General features: G+C 48.1%; 1 protein-coding gene across 1 annotated transcript in view; it reads right to left on the bottom strand.

The window, feature by feature from the left end:
• PEPD (peptidase D) overlaps positions 1-17,269 on the bottom strand; it is a 270,142-nt gene that overhangs the window by 79,110 nt on the left and 173,763 nt on the right. Inside the window, exon 12 of the mRNA XM_086950268.1 lies at positions 11,400-11,548. Coding sequence (XP_086806394.1) covers positions 11,400-11,548 — 149 coding nt within the window. The remainder of the gene's footprint in view (positions 1-11,399; positions 11,549-17,269) is intronic.

The following is a 17,269-nucleotide window of genomic DNA, read 5'->3' as shown; positions in this document are numbered from 1 at the left end:
CAAGGCTTTCTCTCATGGCTCACTCGGTCCTCTTTCACTCTGGACTCACCGGCGGGCAACTTCAGACGGCAGCACACGTCAGGACCTGCTTCTCCCCAACTGCGGCTACTACCAGGTGAGGTTGGGGTGGGCTCCCGCCTTATTCTGCAGGTTCCCGCGTTTCTTCTGCGACAGCGTGCCAAGACTCACGCATCAGGCGTGAGGTCTTCCGACATCGACGGGCGCTCAAGCCCGGACTTCAAGGCGCTCGGCGGCGCTCACCAGCGGGCCTTCAGGGACGGCGTCCTCTACGCTGGGGCACTTCTCTTTCGCTCTCAGGTGCGAGGCAGGGTCGGGGTGGGCTCCAGACTTCTGCGCCCAAGGCACACGCTTCTGGCGTGAGTCGCGCTTCGGCGCGATCGGCTCGTTTCCTTTCGAGTGATTGCGGCATCTCTCGGCTCCCTCACGGTCTCTGGAGGGTCAAGGTCACCTGCTGCTGGCCTCTTATCCTCAGGCGGCAGCTCAACTTTACTTGGAAGCGTTCTCCTCGACGTTGCCTGGGACAGGGTGTCTTTGTGGGGTTCTGTGAGCAGTGGGCTTGGTCATCCCACCCTCGTCGCCAGTTCTAGCATCGCGCTACAAATAATCACAGACACTACTTGTGGTTATGACTGGAGCTTTATTCTCCACATCCAGCATCAGCCCTGTCCCTACTCTAACTGCTCTCATCCTGTCCTGAGTCCTCCTCTTCTCCTCAACCCAACTCGCTCCGCCCCCCCAACTACTAGACTGTTAACTTCATTACAACCCAGTGAGTTAAGTTCCGGAAATCAACCCAACCCCTCAATAACAAAAAAACACCATAATCTGGTACAAAAAAAGGAATCATTCCAGATTCCAGTGATCACCCTTAGCCAGGGTACGGCTGGGTAGCCAGGGATGGAAACAAGAGGAAGAGTTGATGAGATATGGTAGTCCAGTCCGGGATAGGATAGTGTGTGTTGTGACCCCAGGAACTGCCCCACCATCAGCCGCACCATCGTCATCAGAGCGAACAGCAGGTCAGTGAGCAGGGACCCCGCCAGATGGGATCAAAAGTTAACAATTAGTCGCAGTCACTGGTATCGACTCAAAGCAAGTTCCCAGTGAAGGCCCCATGTCAGTCTGCCGGGGAACTGGGTGAAACTTTAATTACGTAAAATATTAGGATTTCCCGCTGTGATTGATGCAAAGCTTTACAGGATAGAGTAAGTGAATAGGTGGTGCCAGTTGTCTGCAATGTGCGCTTGATAGGCAAGAATTCGAAGAGCAGCCTGCACTGTCAGGGTGAAGTCCGGAAACAATGAGATGGCGTTGCCCTGATACTGAATGGGCTGGATTTTTTGTGCTAGGAGCAGGACTGTTTCCCTATCGCTATAATTTAAGAGCAGAATGACAATAGGCGTCGCTGGGGCCCCAGGAGGAGGAAGCGGTCCCAAGGAGTGATGCACCTGTTAAATGATGAAAACTGGGGAGAGATTGTTGCCAAAGGGGCCTGGAGCATGGTTCCAACGTAGGACTCTAACCTGTCCATGGTTGTCAATTGAGGGACACCAGTAATGTGCAGGTTTTATGCCTCAGGTCCTCATTGTTATTTTTTATGACTTCCAGCACAATTCCCATACAGAGGATTTGTCTACAGGAGGATGTATGTGAATCCTAGACATCAGACAGGCGGTGCTCCATCTGGCCAATGCATTCCTCGTGCTGGTTTACCTTTCCTTTGAGTTGAGTTGGTCGAATCAAGTAGTAAGGAGGTCAATTGTGGTGTCAATGCTGTTCAGTCTATGGTTGAGTTCTAGGAACATGGACTTGATGTATGAGGCTGTGGTACTGCCATCCTCCTCCGCACTCTGCGCCATCTCTTCAAGGTCCATCCCAGCAGTGTGGGTTAGGCCTCAAACGATAGTATGGCTTGCATATGTTCGTTTTTGCCTTTGTTTGAATGTTGGTGCACTCTGCAGAGCAGCGAAGGGTGGTAACTGATGCTCTAGGATGGTCAAAGTCAACTGCCTCACCCCAAGGAGCTACCAATGGGGGACACGAGCAGACCCAGTCCCCCCAGTGTTCAGAAGGCTAGCCCTGTAGAGGGGCGCCAGTCCTCCCCTCACCCGAATGCAGCAACCTCATTGAGGGGGCAGAATTTAGGTAGAATCAGCTTGTGGTGCAGGGGGCCACAGCAAGGCCAAGGATTCCAGGCAGGGCAACAACCAGGGTCTCACCATATCCCAGTGTGTGTCAGTGGGGGGCACAAGCAGAACAGTAGCTTCCAATGACCAAGGTCAGACCAATGGTGTCACCACTCCCAGCAGGGAGAGATGAAGGTCCTCGTGAGGGGAGAGAGGGGCATCTAAGGGCCAGCTGCCCCTCGCCCACAGTGTGAAGAGGGGAAAGCGTAAATCAACAGGGGGGGACCACCCCAGTCTGGCATAATCAGGGCGGCCTTAAGACATTGGCAGTCGCGTGGAGCTATGTAGGCCTCAATTGGTCCAAGAGAGGCTACGTGCAGGAACGACACCTCATGCGTGACAGGACTGAGTAACAGCGCCCACAGTCGGAATAAAGCGGCCTCCAAGCCCCGCTCCCCTCCCAGGCTGTGGTGTACTGCGGCATAGCATCTCCACTAACCAGGCCGGGGGCCACACAGAGTCGACAGTGGCAGTCCCAACCCAACTGGCAGGCTGAGAGCTGCAAGGGAGTGCAAGAAGCACTCTGCAGCAGCAGATAATAACAAGTTACTTACCTTCAGTAATGTTTTTTCTGGTGGATACAATATCTGCCTGTGGATTCCTTACCTTTTGGATTATCCCTTACGCAGCATTCCGCTGAAACTTTTTTCACAACTCTTCCAGGTCGAAGAGGACGTCATAATGGAAGGGCTCTGCATGCAACTCCACGCGATGTCTTCAGAGCCACACGAAGATATTGTTGGCGTGCTGACGTCAGTTCCACACATTTTTTCTGTGCCCTTAAGGCAAAAGGGTGAACCGACAACATTTACACAAGTATACAATGTATACAACATTACTCAAGTATACAAAAAACCTCCAAATAGAGAAGAGAAAATGCTGGGAATACTAAAGAATAGACATTTCCTAGCGAAAAGCATCACAACATCATGAATGATAATGAAATACAGGAACTTCATAACAATAATCCTTTTGGTGTAAGTAGACAGGCAACGGGGAGGCGGGTGGTGTCAGTGAGGAATCCACAGGCAGATACTGTATCCATGAGAAAAAGCGTTACCAAAGGTGAGTAACTTGTTTTTCTGATGGATACATCTGCCTGTGGATTCCTCACCTTTTGAATTGAATCCCCAAGCAGTCCCTGTCCCGGAGGAGGGTGCCCACCTACCTACACCAAAAATTCCTGAAGCACAGAGCGTGCAAAGTGGCCGTCCCTCCTCACCTCTGTGTCCAAACAGTAATGCTTCTCAAAAGTGTGGAGGTAGGCCCAAGTTGCTGCCTTGCAGATATCTACAACAGGGACACCTCTAGCTAAAGCCGAAGAAGAAGACTTAGCTCTGGTGGAATGATCTTTAATACGTTCAGGAGGCTCCTTCTTGGCAAAGGCGAAGCAGATCTTGATGCAGAAGATGATCCACATGGACAGTGTTTGCTTGTGGACGGCCTTGCCCTTTATTTTTCCCACGTAACCAATGAAGAGTTGGTCGTCCAACCTGAAATCCTTGGATCTGTCCAGGTAGAAGCTGACCGCACTCTTAGGGTCCAGGCGGTGAAGTCTCTCCTCCTCCTTAGAAGGGTAAGGATAGAAAGTGGGTAAAGTGATCGATTGACCTAGGTGGAAGGGAGTGACCACCTTGGGCAGGAAAGCAACTCTGGACCTTAGAACCACCTTACCTGCATGAGTAGAGGTGAAAGGAGGCTTAGAACTAAGAGCCTGCAGCTCACTAACCCTTCTGGTAGAGGTAATCACATTCAGAAAAATGGTCTTGAATGACAGCAGCCTTAACGGACAACTATGTAGAGGGTCAAAGGGGGATCCCATCAGAAACTGAATTTAAATTCCACTGAGGCATGATAAACGGAGAGGGAGCAAACCTATTAGTGAGACCCTTAATGACCCTCATGACTATGGGAGACTTAAACAAAGAGGGTTGGTCTGGTAAAAAGGATGGCTGACAAGGCTGACAAGTAGCTCTTAACTGTTGCTACTGCACAACCCTGTTGAGCCAAGGAAAGAGCAAAACTCAGAATATCTGACAAATTGTGTTGAAACCATTGTCTGCAGAGGTACCACTGGAGTGCCCTCATGTGCCAGTGTGCATGGTTAACCAACAGTATGCAGGAAGCGAACAGACCGAGCAGGCGTAGCACCTTCAGGACTAGAGCAGTCGTTCAATCTTGAAACATTGGAATCATAGACTGAATGTCTAGAATCCTCTGAGGAGGAGGGAAGGCACGACTCACAGTAGTGTCCAGTACCGCCCCTATGAACAGATTGTGCTGAGAGGGCAACAGGTGAGATTTGGGTACATTTATCGAAAAACTCAAGTCGAACAACAGACGTGTTATTACTTGTAGATGATGCAGCACCATCTCTGGCAACTTTGCTTTGATCAGCTAGTCGTCCAGATAGGGAAAAAACGTAATCCCCGACCTCCTGAGAAGTGCTGCTCCTACCGCCATCACCTTTGTGAAGACCCGTGGTGCAGATGTAAGACAGAACGGAAGGACCGCAAACTGGTAGTGTTGAGACCCCACCGTAAAACAGATACTTTCGACGCAACTTCAGGACCGGAATGTGAAAATATGCATCCTGCAAATTGTTAAATACCATCCAGTCTTCCTGCTGCAGCGCCAGTAGAACCTGAGCTAGGGCCAACATCTTGAATTTCTCCTGTTTGATGTAAAAATTAAAGATCCTAAGGTCTAGGATCGGTCTCAGTCAACCGTCCTTTTTGGGGATCAGAAAATACTGGGAGTAGCATCCCTGACCCCTTTCCTGCTCTGGAACGACATCTATCGCACCTTTCTGTAGCAAAGATAGAACCTCCTGCTGCAGGAGCAAAAGATGGTCCTTTTGAACACCAACCCTGACATGAGGGGGAAACTCCAGGAAAGGAAGGGCCTAACCATTTATACAAGATTCAAAACCAAAGATATGATGCAACAGATTTCAAATTTTGTAGAAAATGGGACAACCGACCCCCCACGGGTCCAACATGCTCTAAGATGGGAGATCTAAAGTTGCTTTCCTGCGGAGCCAGTTGGGGGAACAGGAGAGGAGGCTTAACATGTTGTTGGTGCTGCTGCCGTCGGGTCCGAAAAGAAGCCACCTCTCCAAATCCCCAAAATCTCCAGTATCCAAAGCCCCTAGGTTGAGATTGCAAACCTAGAGATCTAGCGGTAGCTCTACTGTCCTTAACACGCTGTAGCCTGGAGTCTGCTTTGGTCCCGAAAAATCTTAAGCCATCTAAAGGAAGATCCAAAAGAATGACCTGAACATCAGAAGAGAACCCTGATCCACTCAGCCAGGCGTGCCTCCTAGTAGCCACCGTGGAACCTCTCACCATGGTAATGGAGTCAGCCATGTCAAGTCCAGACTGAATAACCTGACGGGCAGCCGCTTGAGTGTCCGTCAGCACCTCTACAAAGTGGCCCTGGACATCCTCTGGGAGTTCAGGAATCGCTTACTTAGCTGAGTCCATCAGCACATGGATGTAACGGTCCAGCAGGCATGTTGCATTAGTCGACTTTAAAGCCATACTGGCTGATGAAAATACTTTCTTTGCCAACTGCTCCAGTTTCTTTGAGTCCCTATGCCCAGGAGTGGACGAAAAGAAACCTGAAGATTGCCTAGATGAACATGAAGCCTGAACCACCAAGCTCTCAGGTGAAGGGTGTTACAACAAAAAAGCTGGTACCCCAGGCACAACTTTATTGTGCCTTGCCACTCATCTGGACACAGCTGGGGTAGACATAGGCTTTTGTCACACCTTCAGAATGGGTTCCGTCAAGGCTTCATTGAATGGAAGCAAAGGTTCCATCACTGATTAAATGGAGTAAAGAACCTCCATCAAAATATTTGATTTGACCTCTGCGGTGGGCAACTGTAAATCCAGAAGGTCAGCAGCCTTCCTTATAACAGACTGGTAGGAAGAAACCTCCTGAGAAGGAAGAGCTTTGGGAGAAGAGTTCCCATTCTGGTGATGTATCCAGCCCAATTGCTTCCCAAAGCCCTTCAAAATCATGCATGGGATCCAGTATCTCCCCTTCCTTTGCTTCTTACAGTTGCTCCTGGAAATCCTCCTCTTCCAGAAGCCTCTGAGTCTGCCTTCTTGATCGTATCTTTGGTATCGGCATCAGCGGTGCCAGATGCCGCACCGGTGACCTCCGAGCCAATGTCGATGGAGGCCCTTTAGGGACGGCTGTTGGCACTGCACGAAGTCGAGACGGCACCGGACCAGAGCCAGACGGCACCAGAGAATAGTCCATCCTTCCCTCCTGGGATGGGATCGGTATAGAGAATCTCGGCATCAGGAGAGGCCAAGACAGAGTCATTGGCATGAAAGGAATAAAGTGTGCCTAGGCAGAATGATGGGGAATGCCCATACTAAAGGAAAGCGGTCCCAAGGGGCCACCAGGCGCACCAGATGGGTTGACCACCCTGGCAAACATGCCATATATTACATTTAAAAAATACGAAGGATCTGCACCTGGAGCCCGAAAAGGTGAGTACGGATCCAAAACCGCCTGTTCTGGAACAGCCCGAAGTCGAAAGGCTGGTTCTGACTGCGGTGACAGAGGCACCGGAGCTGGGGATGGAGAGGCCGGAGGTAAAGGAGTCGCTTCCGTGGGTGCTGGAGAGTCCCTCGGAGTCAGCTGCGGTGAAGGCGAGATGTCATGCTTACTGTGACGCCGCAGGGCTGGTGACCGCGACTTCGGCGACTTGTCTTTAGAAGAGTGACGCCTGGACCCATGATGCCGCTTCTTCTTATGCTTTCTTGACGACCCTAAGATGTGTGGAGTCAGCGACTTCGACCTCGACCATGTCATCTTCCAAGCCCTCTTCCGCTTCTTCGCCTGAGCCATGAACAGTTTTGCTTCCCTCTCCTTGGTTCATAAGACGACACGAAGAGCATCCCTTGATGTCGTGGTCAGACGACAGGCACCAAAGGCAATCTTCACGGGTTTCCAGGACATATGACCTCCACATTCCCTACAGGGTTTAAATCCAGGCTTTTTCTGAGCAGCCATCGCACTGCTATAATTTTTCAGACAACTGTAACAATGTTAACCAGAAAGACTGACGAGATCGTCTTATGGCTCAGGTGACGTCAAGCGCAGTCGCGTGCGGGGTCATTCCATGGTGACGTCCTCGTGGGAGAAATGTGAAAAAAGTTTCTGTGAAATGCTGCGCAAGGGGTAATTAAAAAGGTGAGGTATCCACAGGCAGATATATCGATCAGAAACAGCTCAATCTTAAATGTAGCGGGGCCTCCAATCTTCACCGGAAGGAAAGGCGGGGAGCAGGGGATGGTCAAAGGACACAAATCAGCTTTGCCGATTGTCCCGACTTAGCCAGGAAGCACTTGCCAGAGGCAGCGGGTCAGATTCACTTTTTTTTTTTTTTTTTAAAACCTTTATTATGCACTGTCAGAGAACAAATACGGGCCTACAACCAACCGGCCGGCCTCGAGACTTCGTAAGCTTTGTAGCAAAATATACGTCAACTCAATAGCACGTCAGTACATAAAAGCATACAACATGTGTTACACGAAATTCCACGTGCCACCGAGTGCCAGGAGAAGTTAAGGTTAAGTTTCAAATGATTTTTATATATAAGGAGATACAGAAGCTAGAAAGGATCAGTGTACAAAAAGTCCATCTAGGAAGTAAGCGGGCAACGTCTTTCAGTGAAATCCAGCGAGCAGTAAACATAGCCAAAATGGCGGCACAGGGATAACACAACAGGATGAAGAAGCACGAAGAATGGTGAACGCCAGCCGCCACTCACCTAACACCAAACCACCCCACTGACCCAGGAAGAAGCAATAAGAAAAGAATAAACCAAAAGAGAAAAAAAAGGCCCATAGAAACAAAAAGCGAACCAAAGAAGACCCCCCACCCAACACGCATGCAGAGGCTATGGCCTACCCCCCCCCTAGCAGTGTGTCTGTCGCCCCAAAAAGAGAACCCAAAATGTAGAAACAAGTAAAGAGAGAAGAGAAAAAGAATTCCATAACATCGGAGGAGGGCCAAGCAAATATACTTAAAGCAATCAACGTGCGCAACCACGATCGCCCGTCCCCGAGCCCCAAGACCAATACAGAACCAACACCCCACTACCCGGCATGTGCATTATAGTCCCAGCAATAAGAACTTCAGCAGGCAAAGAAAAAGGAAGCAGCCTCAACCCAGCCCCTTACGGTCCATTGTACCAACAGAGTCCAACTGTGCGATATCCATCCCTGGTGGGGCAAGCAGACGAGACGACCTCAGCGGAGCAGGACGCTGACCTCCATGAATTGTCCAACACAAAGCCCAGCATGGTGCGATCGCACCAGAAGGAAGACAACGCAGCAGTAGAGCGCCAAGAAAAATCAACCCAAGCAGTAGCACCAGTTCCGGGGGAAGATGACAAGTTCCACCAGTAGACCCCAATGAGGCTGCCAGACACGGCTCTTGGAAAAAGTTCCCACTCCGCCACATGAGGCCATGAGCATCAGACGTCTTCCAGGCTAGGACTTGTAGCGACTCGGTGGGAGCAGGATCCTGCGCCGGCAACACAGCTGTGAACAGCGGAGTAGACAATCCGCAGTAGTAGGGCATAGGATGTGGCGCAGCGCCCAGCACTCGCAGGCAAGCTTGGTCGGTCGGTGTCACACTGGATGAAATAGCGTCCAGGCGGTTCCCCAGGTCTCGAGCGATAGTGCGTTGGGCAGCACGTAACTCACCCAGGGCTTCCAAAACGTCGATAATCTGCAGGGGCGCCTCAGGGAATAAGGGTGCAGCAATTCCCTGTGCGTCGGGCATATCAGCAGAAATCGGTGCTCGAGAATGAGCGCCGTCATCCCAAGGGACCAGGCGATCCCCGAGTCGCCGCTGCACACACTGCTCACAGGCGTATACCGAGTCCTGAAGTTGGACGCCATCACCTCTTACTGTTAGCCGAGTACCCCGCCGGCGACCACTGCAACACAGCCAAACAGGGGGCACAGGGGCAATCCAATCATTTCCTGCACCTCTCACGATGGCAGGGCAATGCAAACAGCAGACGGGCTCCAGCAGCACCCTGGGACAGTCTCTCCCCAATAGCGAGTGGGAGCTCTCTAAAATGGCGGTCACCGCTTCGGATGAAACAATGTAGCGAGAATTGCCGTCTGGGGCCGGGGCGAGGATAGAATGTAGCGTTCTCAGCTTTGGAGGCAGCTGGAAGGGCAACGGAGCAGGATGGGCTGCCGCGGCGAGGAATCAAAGGCAGCAGTCGTTCTCGGCCGTCAGCGCCGCCCAGCCCGAGATGGCCGCTGTTGTTGTTCTCAGGGTCGGCCACACAAGCAGAACAAAGACCCGGGCTCTGCCGCGAGGCATCAGAGGAGGGCGAAGGCGCTCCGTCACCGTTACTGCCCGGAACGCGAAGGTAAGCACATCCTTAGAACCGGGTTCGTCTCCCGACTCCGGTAGCGCCGGTCAGATTCAGGATCTCTGGCAGGATAGGGCAGGAGACGGGAGGAAAGCGAGAAGGTCGGCGGAGCCGAGGAATCAGGCGGCCATCGCGGCTGCTAGCTAGGCTCCTCCCCCTCCAGATTCACCTTCTTAAGTTCCCCCCTTCAAAAGGAAAATGGGAGGTTGCTTAGTGCAGGTAAGCTCAGGTTGGTCACAGAGGGCGAAAAGGTGCTCAGTGTCCAGTGAGGGGGGTTGGGGAGATAACTGCAAGATCACTCTCCCCGACAGAGCTCGCCAAACGGTGGATATCTTGCTGCCGGGTTCTCTAGTGACCCCCGACTTTCAGTACACTTTAACAAAATGATAATGAACGTGGTTCTTAAAAAAGTTCGATTTTACAACCTATCTTTATGAAAGACAAGCCATCCAATATCATGACTACACGATTGATGTACAGAAGTAAAAAATGCAAAAAGAACAATTGATGGACAGAATGCAGAACAACGTCATACATTCACCCCGGTACAGAGATCCGGGCCTCAATCCATCATTTTTTTGCTCACCATGCCATTCCAGCATGGTGACCCAGCCTTATGCAAATCAGTTTTGACCCTGCGCACAATGGGAACAGTCCAGCCCGAACTGCCAGGCCAGGACCTCCCTGGACTGGAAACAAGCATCCTAGGACCAATTTCGGGCTTTCAGCCCTCATCAGCCAGGATAGCTTGACTCAAGTGGCATGGAGAGCACTGAACCCACGACAGGGCATACCCGTCCCACTCGGGGTGACAAATGCAAAAAGAACAATTGATGGACAGAATGCAGAACACTGTCATACATTCACCCCAGTACAGAGATCTGGACCTCAATCCATCATTTTTTTGCTGACCATGCCATTCCAGTTTGGACCCAGCCTTATGCAAATTAGTCTTTACCATGCGCCCAATGGGAACAGTCCAGCCCGAACTGCCAGGCCAGGACCTCCCTGGGGTGAATGTATGACATTGTTCTGCATGCCACCCATCAATTGTTCTTTTTTCATTTGTCACCCCGAGTGGGACAGTATGCCCAGACGTGGGTCCCGTGCTCCCCATGCCACTGGAGTCGATCTATCCTGGCTGATGAGAGCTGAAAGCCCAAAACTGTTCCTAGGATGCTTGTTTCCAGCCCAACAATATGTCCAACGTCTGGTCTGATGTAATTGTAATGTTAACAATCCACAATGAACTTTTGAGTAATTCCTGAAATTCCCCCCACTATATCATATTAGAAAGAATCATCACTAAATGCTCTTTTTTCAAACCACCGGATATACAATCTGTAATATGACTCATTTTTCACCAATCCTTCATTGTGCATTAAATATCTGATTTCAGGAATGCTCATTAAAATTTGCACACAAGAAAACTCTCCTGTAATCTGCAAAACCATCAACTCCTCGCTAGATAAATGCATATTTATAGACGTATTAAAAAACAAATTGAGAGGCTAATATGTATTTGTTGTTGTTGTAAAGCTTTATTCCAACAAGTATTTGTCATAAAAGCTATGAATTACTATGTATTCACTACTGTCAATCAATTATGGAACTCTCTTCTGCCAGGTGCCAAGAGGTACGGATTTCTATGGGACATTGCAAGACTTCCTTTTGCGATCGGTCATCCACATGGTCCTCATACATTAAGTATTAATTGAACTGTGAGATCATCACAGTTCATTATTAGGAGACCTCCTTAAAAGGCGATTTACCTGGTTTTACTGCCTTCATGACGGCACGTGATGAATGAAGCACAGCTTCATAGATGGCCTTCTGATCAGGAGTGAATTTTCCATTCGCAGGGAACGTGCAGGTGATGTCTGACCCATAGCAGTGATATTCTCCTCCCATATCAAACAAGCTATTAAACAGAATAACAAAAATAAGTCAATTCATTATAATAGCTCACTTTATCCAAAAATAATTCAACGGCTCTCTTTTGATAGCTAAATACTGCTAATGTGCATTCACCATTAAGCCTTTGACCTTTATAGATGGGGCTTGAGCCCATTAAAACGGACCAAATTCATATGCATTGATAAACATATATTAGCAAGCATTTTTCATTGAGACACAACTAAAAACTACTAACATTGGTCAGTTTGGGCAAAAGAGGCAATCTCCAACCCCAACACACTCCCAATATTTGCTACTTTTGTTGTAACTTAGACCAAGCTTTCAGTTTGGTAACCAATTTTTGCGTTTTTAAAAGTTTGCAACTGGCTTTAGTGCGCGTACACTGACCTCAACCATTGTAATGAGGCTTTTGGTTTATGAAACAGTTTTTTTGTCTTATAAACAAAAGGAATCCATTAGGAAGTGGGAAGGAGGTGTCCCTACGGTGGGTGCGAACACACTAGGTGTTTTTGGGTACTCCTCACGCACCAACAGGCCCCTTGGTGTCATGCTTCATCATTGGGGTCCTCGCACCCCTCTACGGGATGCGGCGTGCTGCGACCGACGGTTACGTGGGAGCACTTATATTGGCTATGTGTGGTGTAGGTGAGGGAATTGTAAGTGAGTGCTGTGGTGGGGTTTGATAGTGAATGGAGATTAAAAAGTGCCTGGCTCGTGGGGTAGCAAAAAAACTTTAATTGGCCCAAGGGCTGGTACTATTAAAAGGTGAGAGAGGAGGTATTGGCGTAACCTATGTGCGCCACCTCCTATGTGTGTGTCAACATGTTTCGGTGTAAAAACACCTTCTTCAGGACTGGGGTACACAAATCCCCACCTTACTCACGTTTTTCTATTTTTTAGATTTGTTATATTCTAAAAAAGTGAAATTTATAAGTGCAGGTATAGTAATGTACCTACTGAACAACCGCTATTTAGCTGACCTGTAAGGAGAAAGCCAAATTTTTTTTTTCGGGTGGTCCATTCCTTAAAAAAAACATAGGCATGTTTACCCGTGGATACAGTCAAGCAAAGGGGTGCGGTTCAAATTTTTCAAGACACGTTAGTGTCATTCTACACATGAAGAACGTGCCTATGGTGAAAAATGTTTACGTATAAAAAAGACACATACAAGACAGACACACATGTAACATAAAACACACACTCTAATGTTTATGGCAAAATCGGGTTGTAGTCAGCCCATGTGATACTTGCTGAGTCATAAACTTATTGTGAAGAATAAGAAAATTCTGTGAAGCTCACAGTGGGCATAACATACTGTTTTGTTAGGAGTTTACTACTCCATGAGACTGTACTAACGTAGGGGTTACTCGTGCTTCCTTGCTACCTGTGAGGGAGAAATACAAATACTGCTGTTCTTCTTGGTACTTACATATTTGCAGGGATGGTAAGTTTGTTTGTTTTGGGGTGGTATTACTCACGAGTCTATGAGGAGAAACCCTCTTCGCTGCCCCTACGCCGGCTCCGTTGATTGTGCCGTGGTGTTTTCAAAAGGGCCCTTTATATACTATTGATGATTCGCCCCTAATTGAATTATTGGCAAGCTTGGAACCGGGTATGCCCGTATTTGGTTCGCTGGTAATTGGATATTTCTATCTGCTGCTGTTCCGGATAGCGCAATAGTTAGTTTAACCAGAGCAGCGCTTGCGCATTTGTGCTGCAGTGCCTTGATGTTTACCGCGTATGCCCGTATTTGGTTCACCGGTAATTGGATGTTTCTATCTGCTTCTATTGCGGATCGCGCATGCGCGATAGTTAGTTTTACCCGGGCAGCGCATGCGCATTGGGCTGCAGTGCCCTGTTGTTCACCGCGCATGCTCGGGCCGGTTCGTGCTCGCTATGATTATGTTCAAAATCGACTAGGGTTCGTGTCTGCACTAATCACGAAATTGTTTCTTGAAAATCAGGGTTTATCTTAAAAAAAAAATGCCATAAAAAGTCGGGTTACATAATTAAACCGGGGTAGCCGGATTATGGTTAGATAATGGTATATTCAGTCAGTTCAGAGGGGTATGAGAGAATGATATTGAGATTCTGAAAAACTAAAAGGAGTTTAGCTCATCTTTTTGTTTACCTCATTAACCCTACGAGGTGTTCATGCGCTCGGTACATTCATGATTTTTATGGAAAGTGTTCGTATTGGGAATTTTGTTCGAGCTCAGAAAAAAAGAGGGGAAATTTTTTATATAAAAAGGGAGCTTTGTATCCAGGATGTTACCCTATATTTGTGTAACGTCTCTGTGGGTCGTTCAAGGTTTTAATTGGTCCCAAGGGATGGCATCATTTAATCCAGATATGTGGGTACCTAGGCGGAAAACCCAACGTTGCTCTTTTTCAAAGAGACCCTGTTCCGTGGGTAATTGCTCAATTACCGTCCAGTAGATGTCATTAACACAATGTCCCCCCTCCGTAGGAAATGAGCCGCCATCCTGGTGGTATTCTTTTTGCAGCAGATATTGCTCTTGTGCTCACTGATCGTGTTTTCACTCCTCTGGTGGTCATGCCAATATAATCCAGGTGGCAAGGGCACACAATCATGTAAATCACATTCTTGCTGTTGCAGTTTGTAATTTTTCGTTGGTCCCATCTTGTGCCATTGGCGAAGGTCAGCTGCTTACTTTTTCTGGTTAGATGGCAGCTAGCACAGTTGCCACAGGGAAAATGTCCCTGTATTCCTTGTATTGAAGGTTGTTGCTGTGGTGGTGGTTTTGGGCGGGTGTGGACTAGTATGTCTTTAAGGTTCTTCCCACGTCTATGGGAAAACATTGGTTTCTCAATCTCCAGTGATCCGCACGTCAAAATGCGCCAATGTCTGTTCACTATTTTTGACACCTCATTAGAATGAGGGCTGTATGTAGTGACGCATATTGGTCTTGTTTGTTTGGTGATCAGTCCAATTCTGTCCTCCAGAAGGGCATCTCTATTATTGTTCCTGGCCCTTTTCATGGCGGCATTAATTATTCTGTCTGGGTAATGTCTTGCTTGTAGCTTGACTTTGGGATCCAGGGCCTGTGATTTATAGTTGTCCACTTGGGAGCAGTTTCTCCTAAGTCGGAGAAAATGCCCATATGGGAGGTTCATCCTGAGATGGCGTGGATGGAAACTGTTGTATCTGAGTAGACAGTTCCTTGCTGTTGGTTTGAAATGTGTAGTGGTTTCTAGTTTTCCATTTTGGTGGTAAATGTTGAGTTCCAAGAACAAAAGTGTTTCATTTGATACTGAATGTGTGAATTTGAGGAAGCGGTCTTGGGTGTTGAGCCACTCCATGAAATGGATGACCGTCTCGTGGTTCCCCTGCCAGATCACAAAGATATCGTCAATGTATCTTTTCCAGGTTAGTATGTGTTGTCTGTAGGGGTTATTGGGATTGAGAATTTTGTTGGATTCCATGTGGTGTACATACAGTCCGGCTAAGCTTGGCGCAAATGTGCTCCCCATGCTTGTGCCATGGCTCTGTAAATAAATTGTCCCATCAAATTCAAAAAAGTTTTTGGTCAAAGCTAAAGCCATACATTCCATTACTACTCCCCTTGGAGTCTGGTATCGCCAGTGTGTGCTGTACAAAACGTCTTCGATTATTGCCAGGGTTTCATCGTGTGGGAGGCTCGTATATAAGCTCTCGACATCTAGGCGGAGCAGGAGTTGGTTCTCTGGATCAAAAGTGAGATCTTTTAATATTTGCAAAACTGATTTTGTGTCCTTCAGATACGTATCTGTTGCTTGGATGAGGGGGCGCAGAAAAGCATCTGAGAACTTTGAGAGAGGTTCTAGAATCGAAACAATCCCGGAGACGATAGGTCTCCCGGGTGGATTGTCCAGGTTTTTGTGTATCTTCGGGATACAGTAGAAGTATGGCGTTCGTGGGTTTTTCTGTATTAGGAACTTTGATTCTTTTTTGGAGAGCCAGTTGTGTGCCAAAGCTTCCTCTACCATCCCTCCAATAGTTATTCTCAGGGATTCGGTTGGGTCAACAGTCAGTATTGTGTAATTTCGTCTATCTGACAACAATCTTAGACATTTCTGGTTGTATGCGGTTGTTGTTTGTACAACCGTAGCTCCGCCTTTGTCGGCGGGTTTTATGGTGATATCACTGTTGTTGGTCAGTTCTCGAATGGCAGCTTGCTCCACCTTGCTTGTGTTGTGAAAGACGGCGCGTTCAGACGAATTTAAATTGTTGAGATCCGTCATTACTGCCTTCTCAAAGACCAAAACCTCTATGGGTAGTAAGGCATCTGGTGGTGTGAAGGTCGACTTCAGTCTCAATCCTGTGTCTGTCTCTGGGATACTCTCTTTATAATTGAAGAAGACCTGTAACTTGATCTTTCTCAGAAATTCCTGCATTTCTGTGTGGAGTTTGAAGGAGTCCAACTTGTTAGTTGGGACGAAACTCAGGCCTTTATTTAGTACAGCCCTCTGGGTGGATGTAAGTTCCCATGGTGTGATGTTTACCACTAGGTCCCCCTGCGGCTGGTTGACGAATTGCTCTGTAGGGCTCCTGTCATGCTCCTGGTGTTCACCCTGAGGTCTCCCTGGTTGGGGCCTTGCCACATCCCCGTGTTGCCTTTTCTGTTCCGTCCTCTGTTTGTTCCTTGGCATGTCCCTAAAAAAGGCTGGTTGTTGTAAAAGTTTGTGTCGAACTCAAGAGCCCCATGGCTGGTACATGGGTCCCGCTGGTCCTTGTCCAAAGTTGAATGGTGTGAAAGGTGTTGGTCCTGCGAAATGTGGAAAGTATGGTTGAGGTTGGTATCCTCGCCATCCTCGTTGTCTTGGGTATTGTTGGCCTTGTCGACTCTGGTAGCCCCTCTGTCGTTGGTTGCTGCGGGTGCTTGAACCAGAGGAACCACTATCGGAGCCATCTCTATCATTGTCACTGTTCACATTCCCTGAGGTGTAATCATCCTTAGTATAAGGATATGCTGTCTCGGGAGTAAAACGGACTTTTTCCTTACCCAATTTTTTAAATTTGCTTTGTTTCAGTGTGGCTTCAAAATCAGCCATTTGCTGGTTTAGTTCGTCCAGCCTCTTTTTGAGTTCTGCAGGTTTTATATAGGTTTTTAGTTGTACCTCAATCTTCTGTATGTCCAATTTTAATTCTTGTGTAATTCTTGTGGCGGTTTTAAATATGAGCACCAACCAATCCCGTGTACAGTGCCACGAAATCAGTGACCATTCTTTTTTGAAAATGTTGTCATTTAGGAAGATGAAGGGCTAATTTTTTACCACGAGACCCTGTGGTGCTATCTTGTTCCTCAGGTACTCGGTCATTAAAAGGCCATGCAATGCTGCCCTTATTTGTGTCTTCCTCAGATTGATTAGTTCATCCCAGTCAACAACACTGGGTCCTGGTTCTGTGCTGCTCAGTCCTTCAAAAGGGTTGAGGGCTGCCAGGATCTCGTCTACAACTTCCCAGCCGAACCTGAGTCCGTGTTCCGTTTCCATATTGGTGTGGTTGAGCGTGTGTTCTATGTGTATGATGTGTTGATTGTATGTGTCTTGGTTGGGATAGGGGATAGGGGAGCTCCCGCAGCTGTACGCTGCCTGTATACAAATGTTAACAAAAAGGGGAGAGAGAGAATTACCTTGAAATGGATTCGTTGTCCCATAGTTAGTTTTATAAACAAAAGGAATCCATTAGGATGTGGTAAAGAGGTGTCCCTACGGTGGGTGG

Source organism: Lissotriton vulgaris, unplaced genomic scaffold, assembly GCF_964263255.1.
Source record: "Lissotriton vulgaris unplaced genomic scaffold, aLisVul1.2 SCAFFOLD_2274, whole genome shotgun sequence".
NCBI classification, from domain to species: Eukaryota; Metazoa; Chordata; class Amphibia; order Caudata; family Salamandridae; genus Lissotriton; species Lissotriton vulgaris.
Note: the sequence above shows the minus strand (reverse complement) of the source record. Positions and strands in the feature narration are given on the sequence as shown.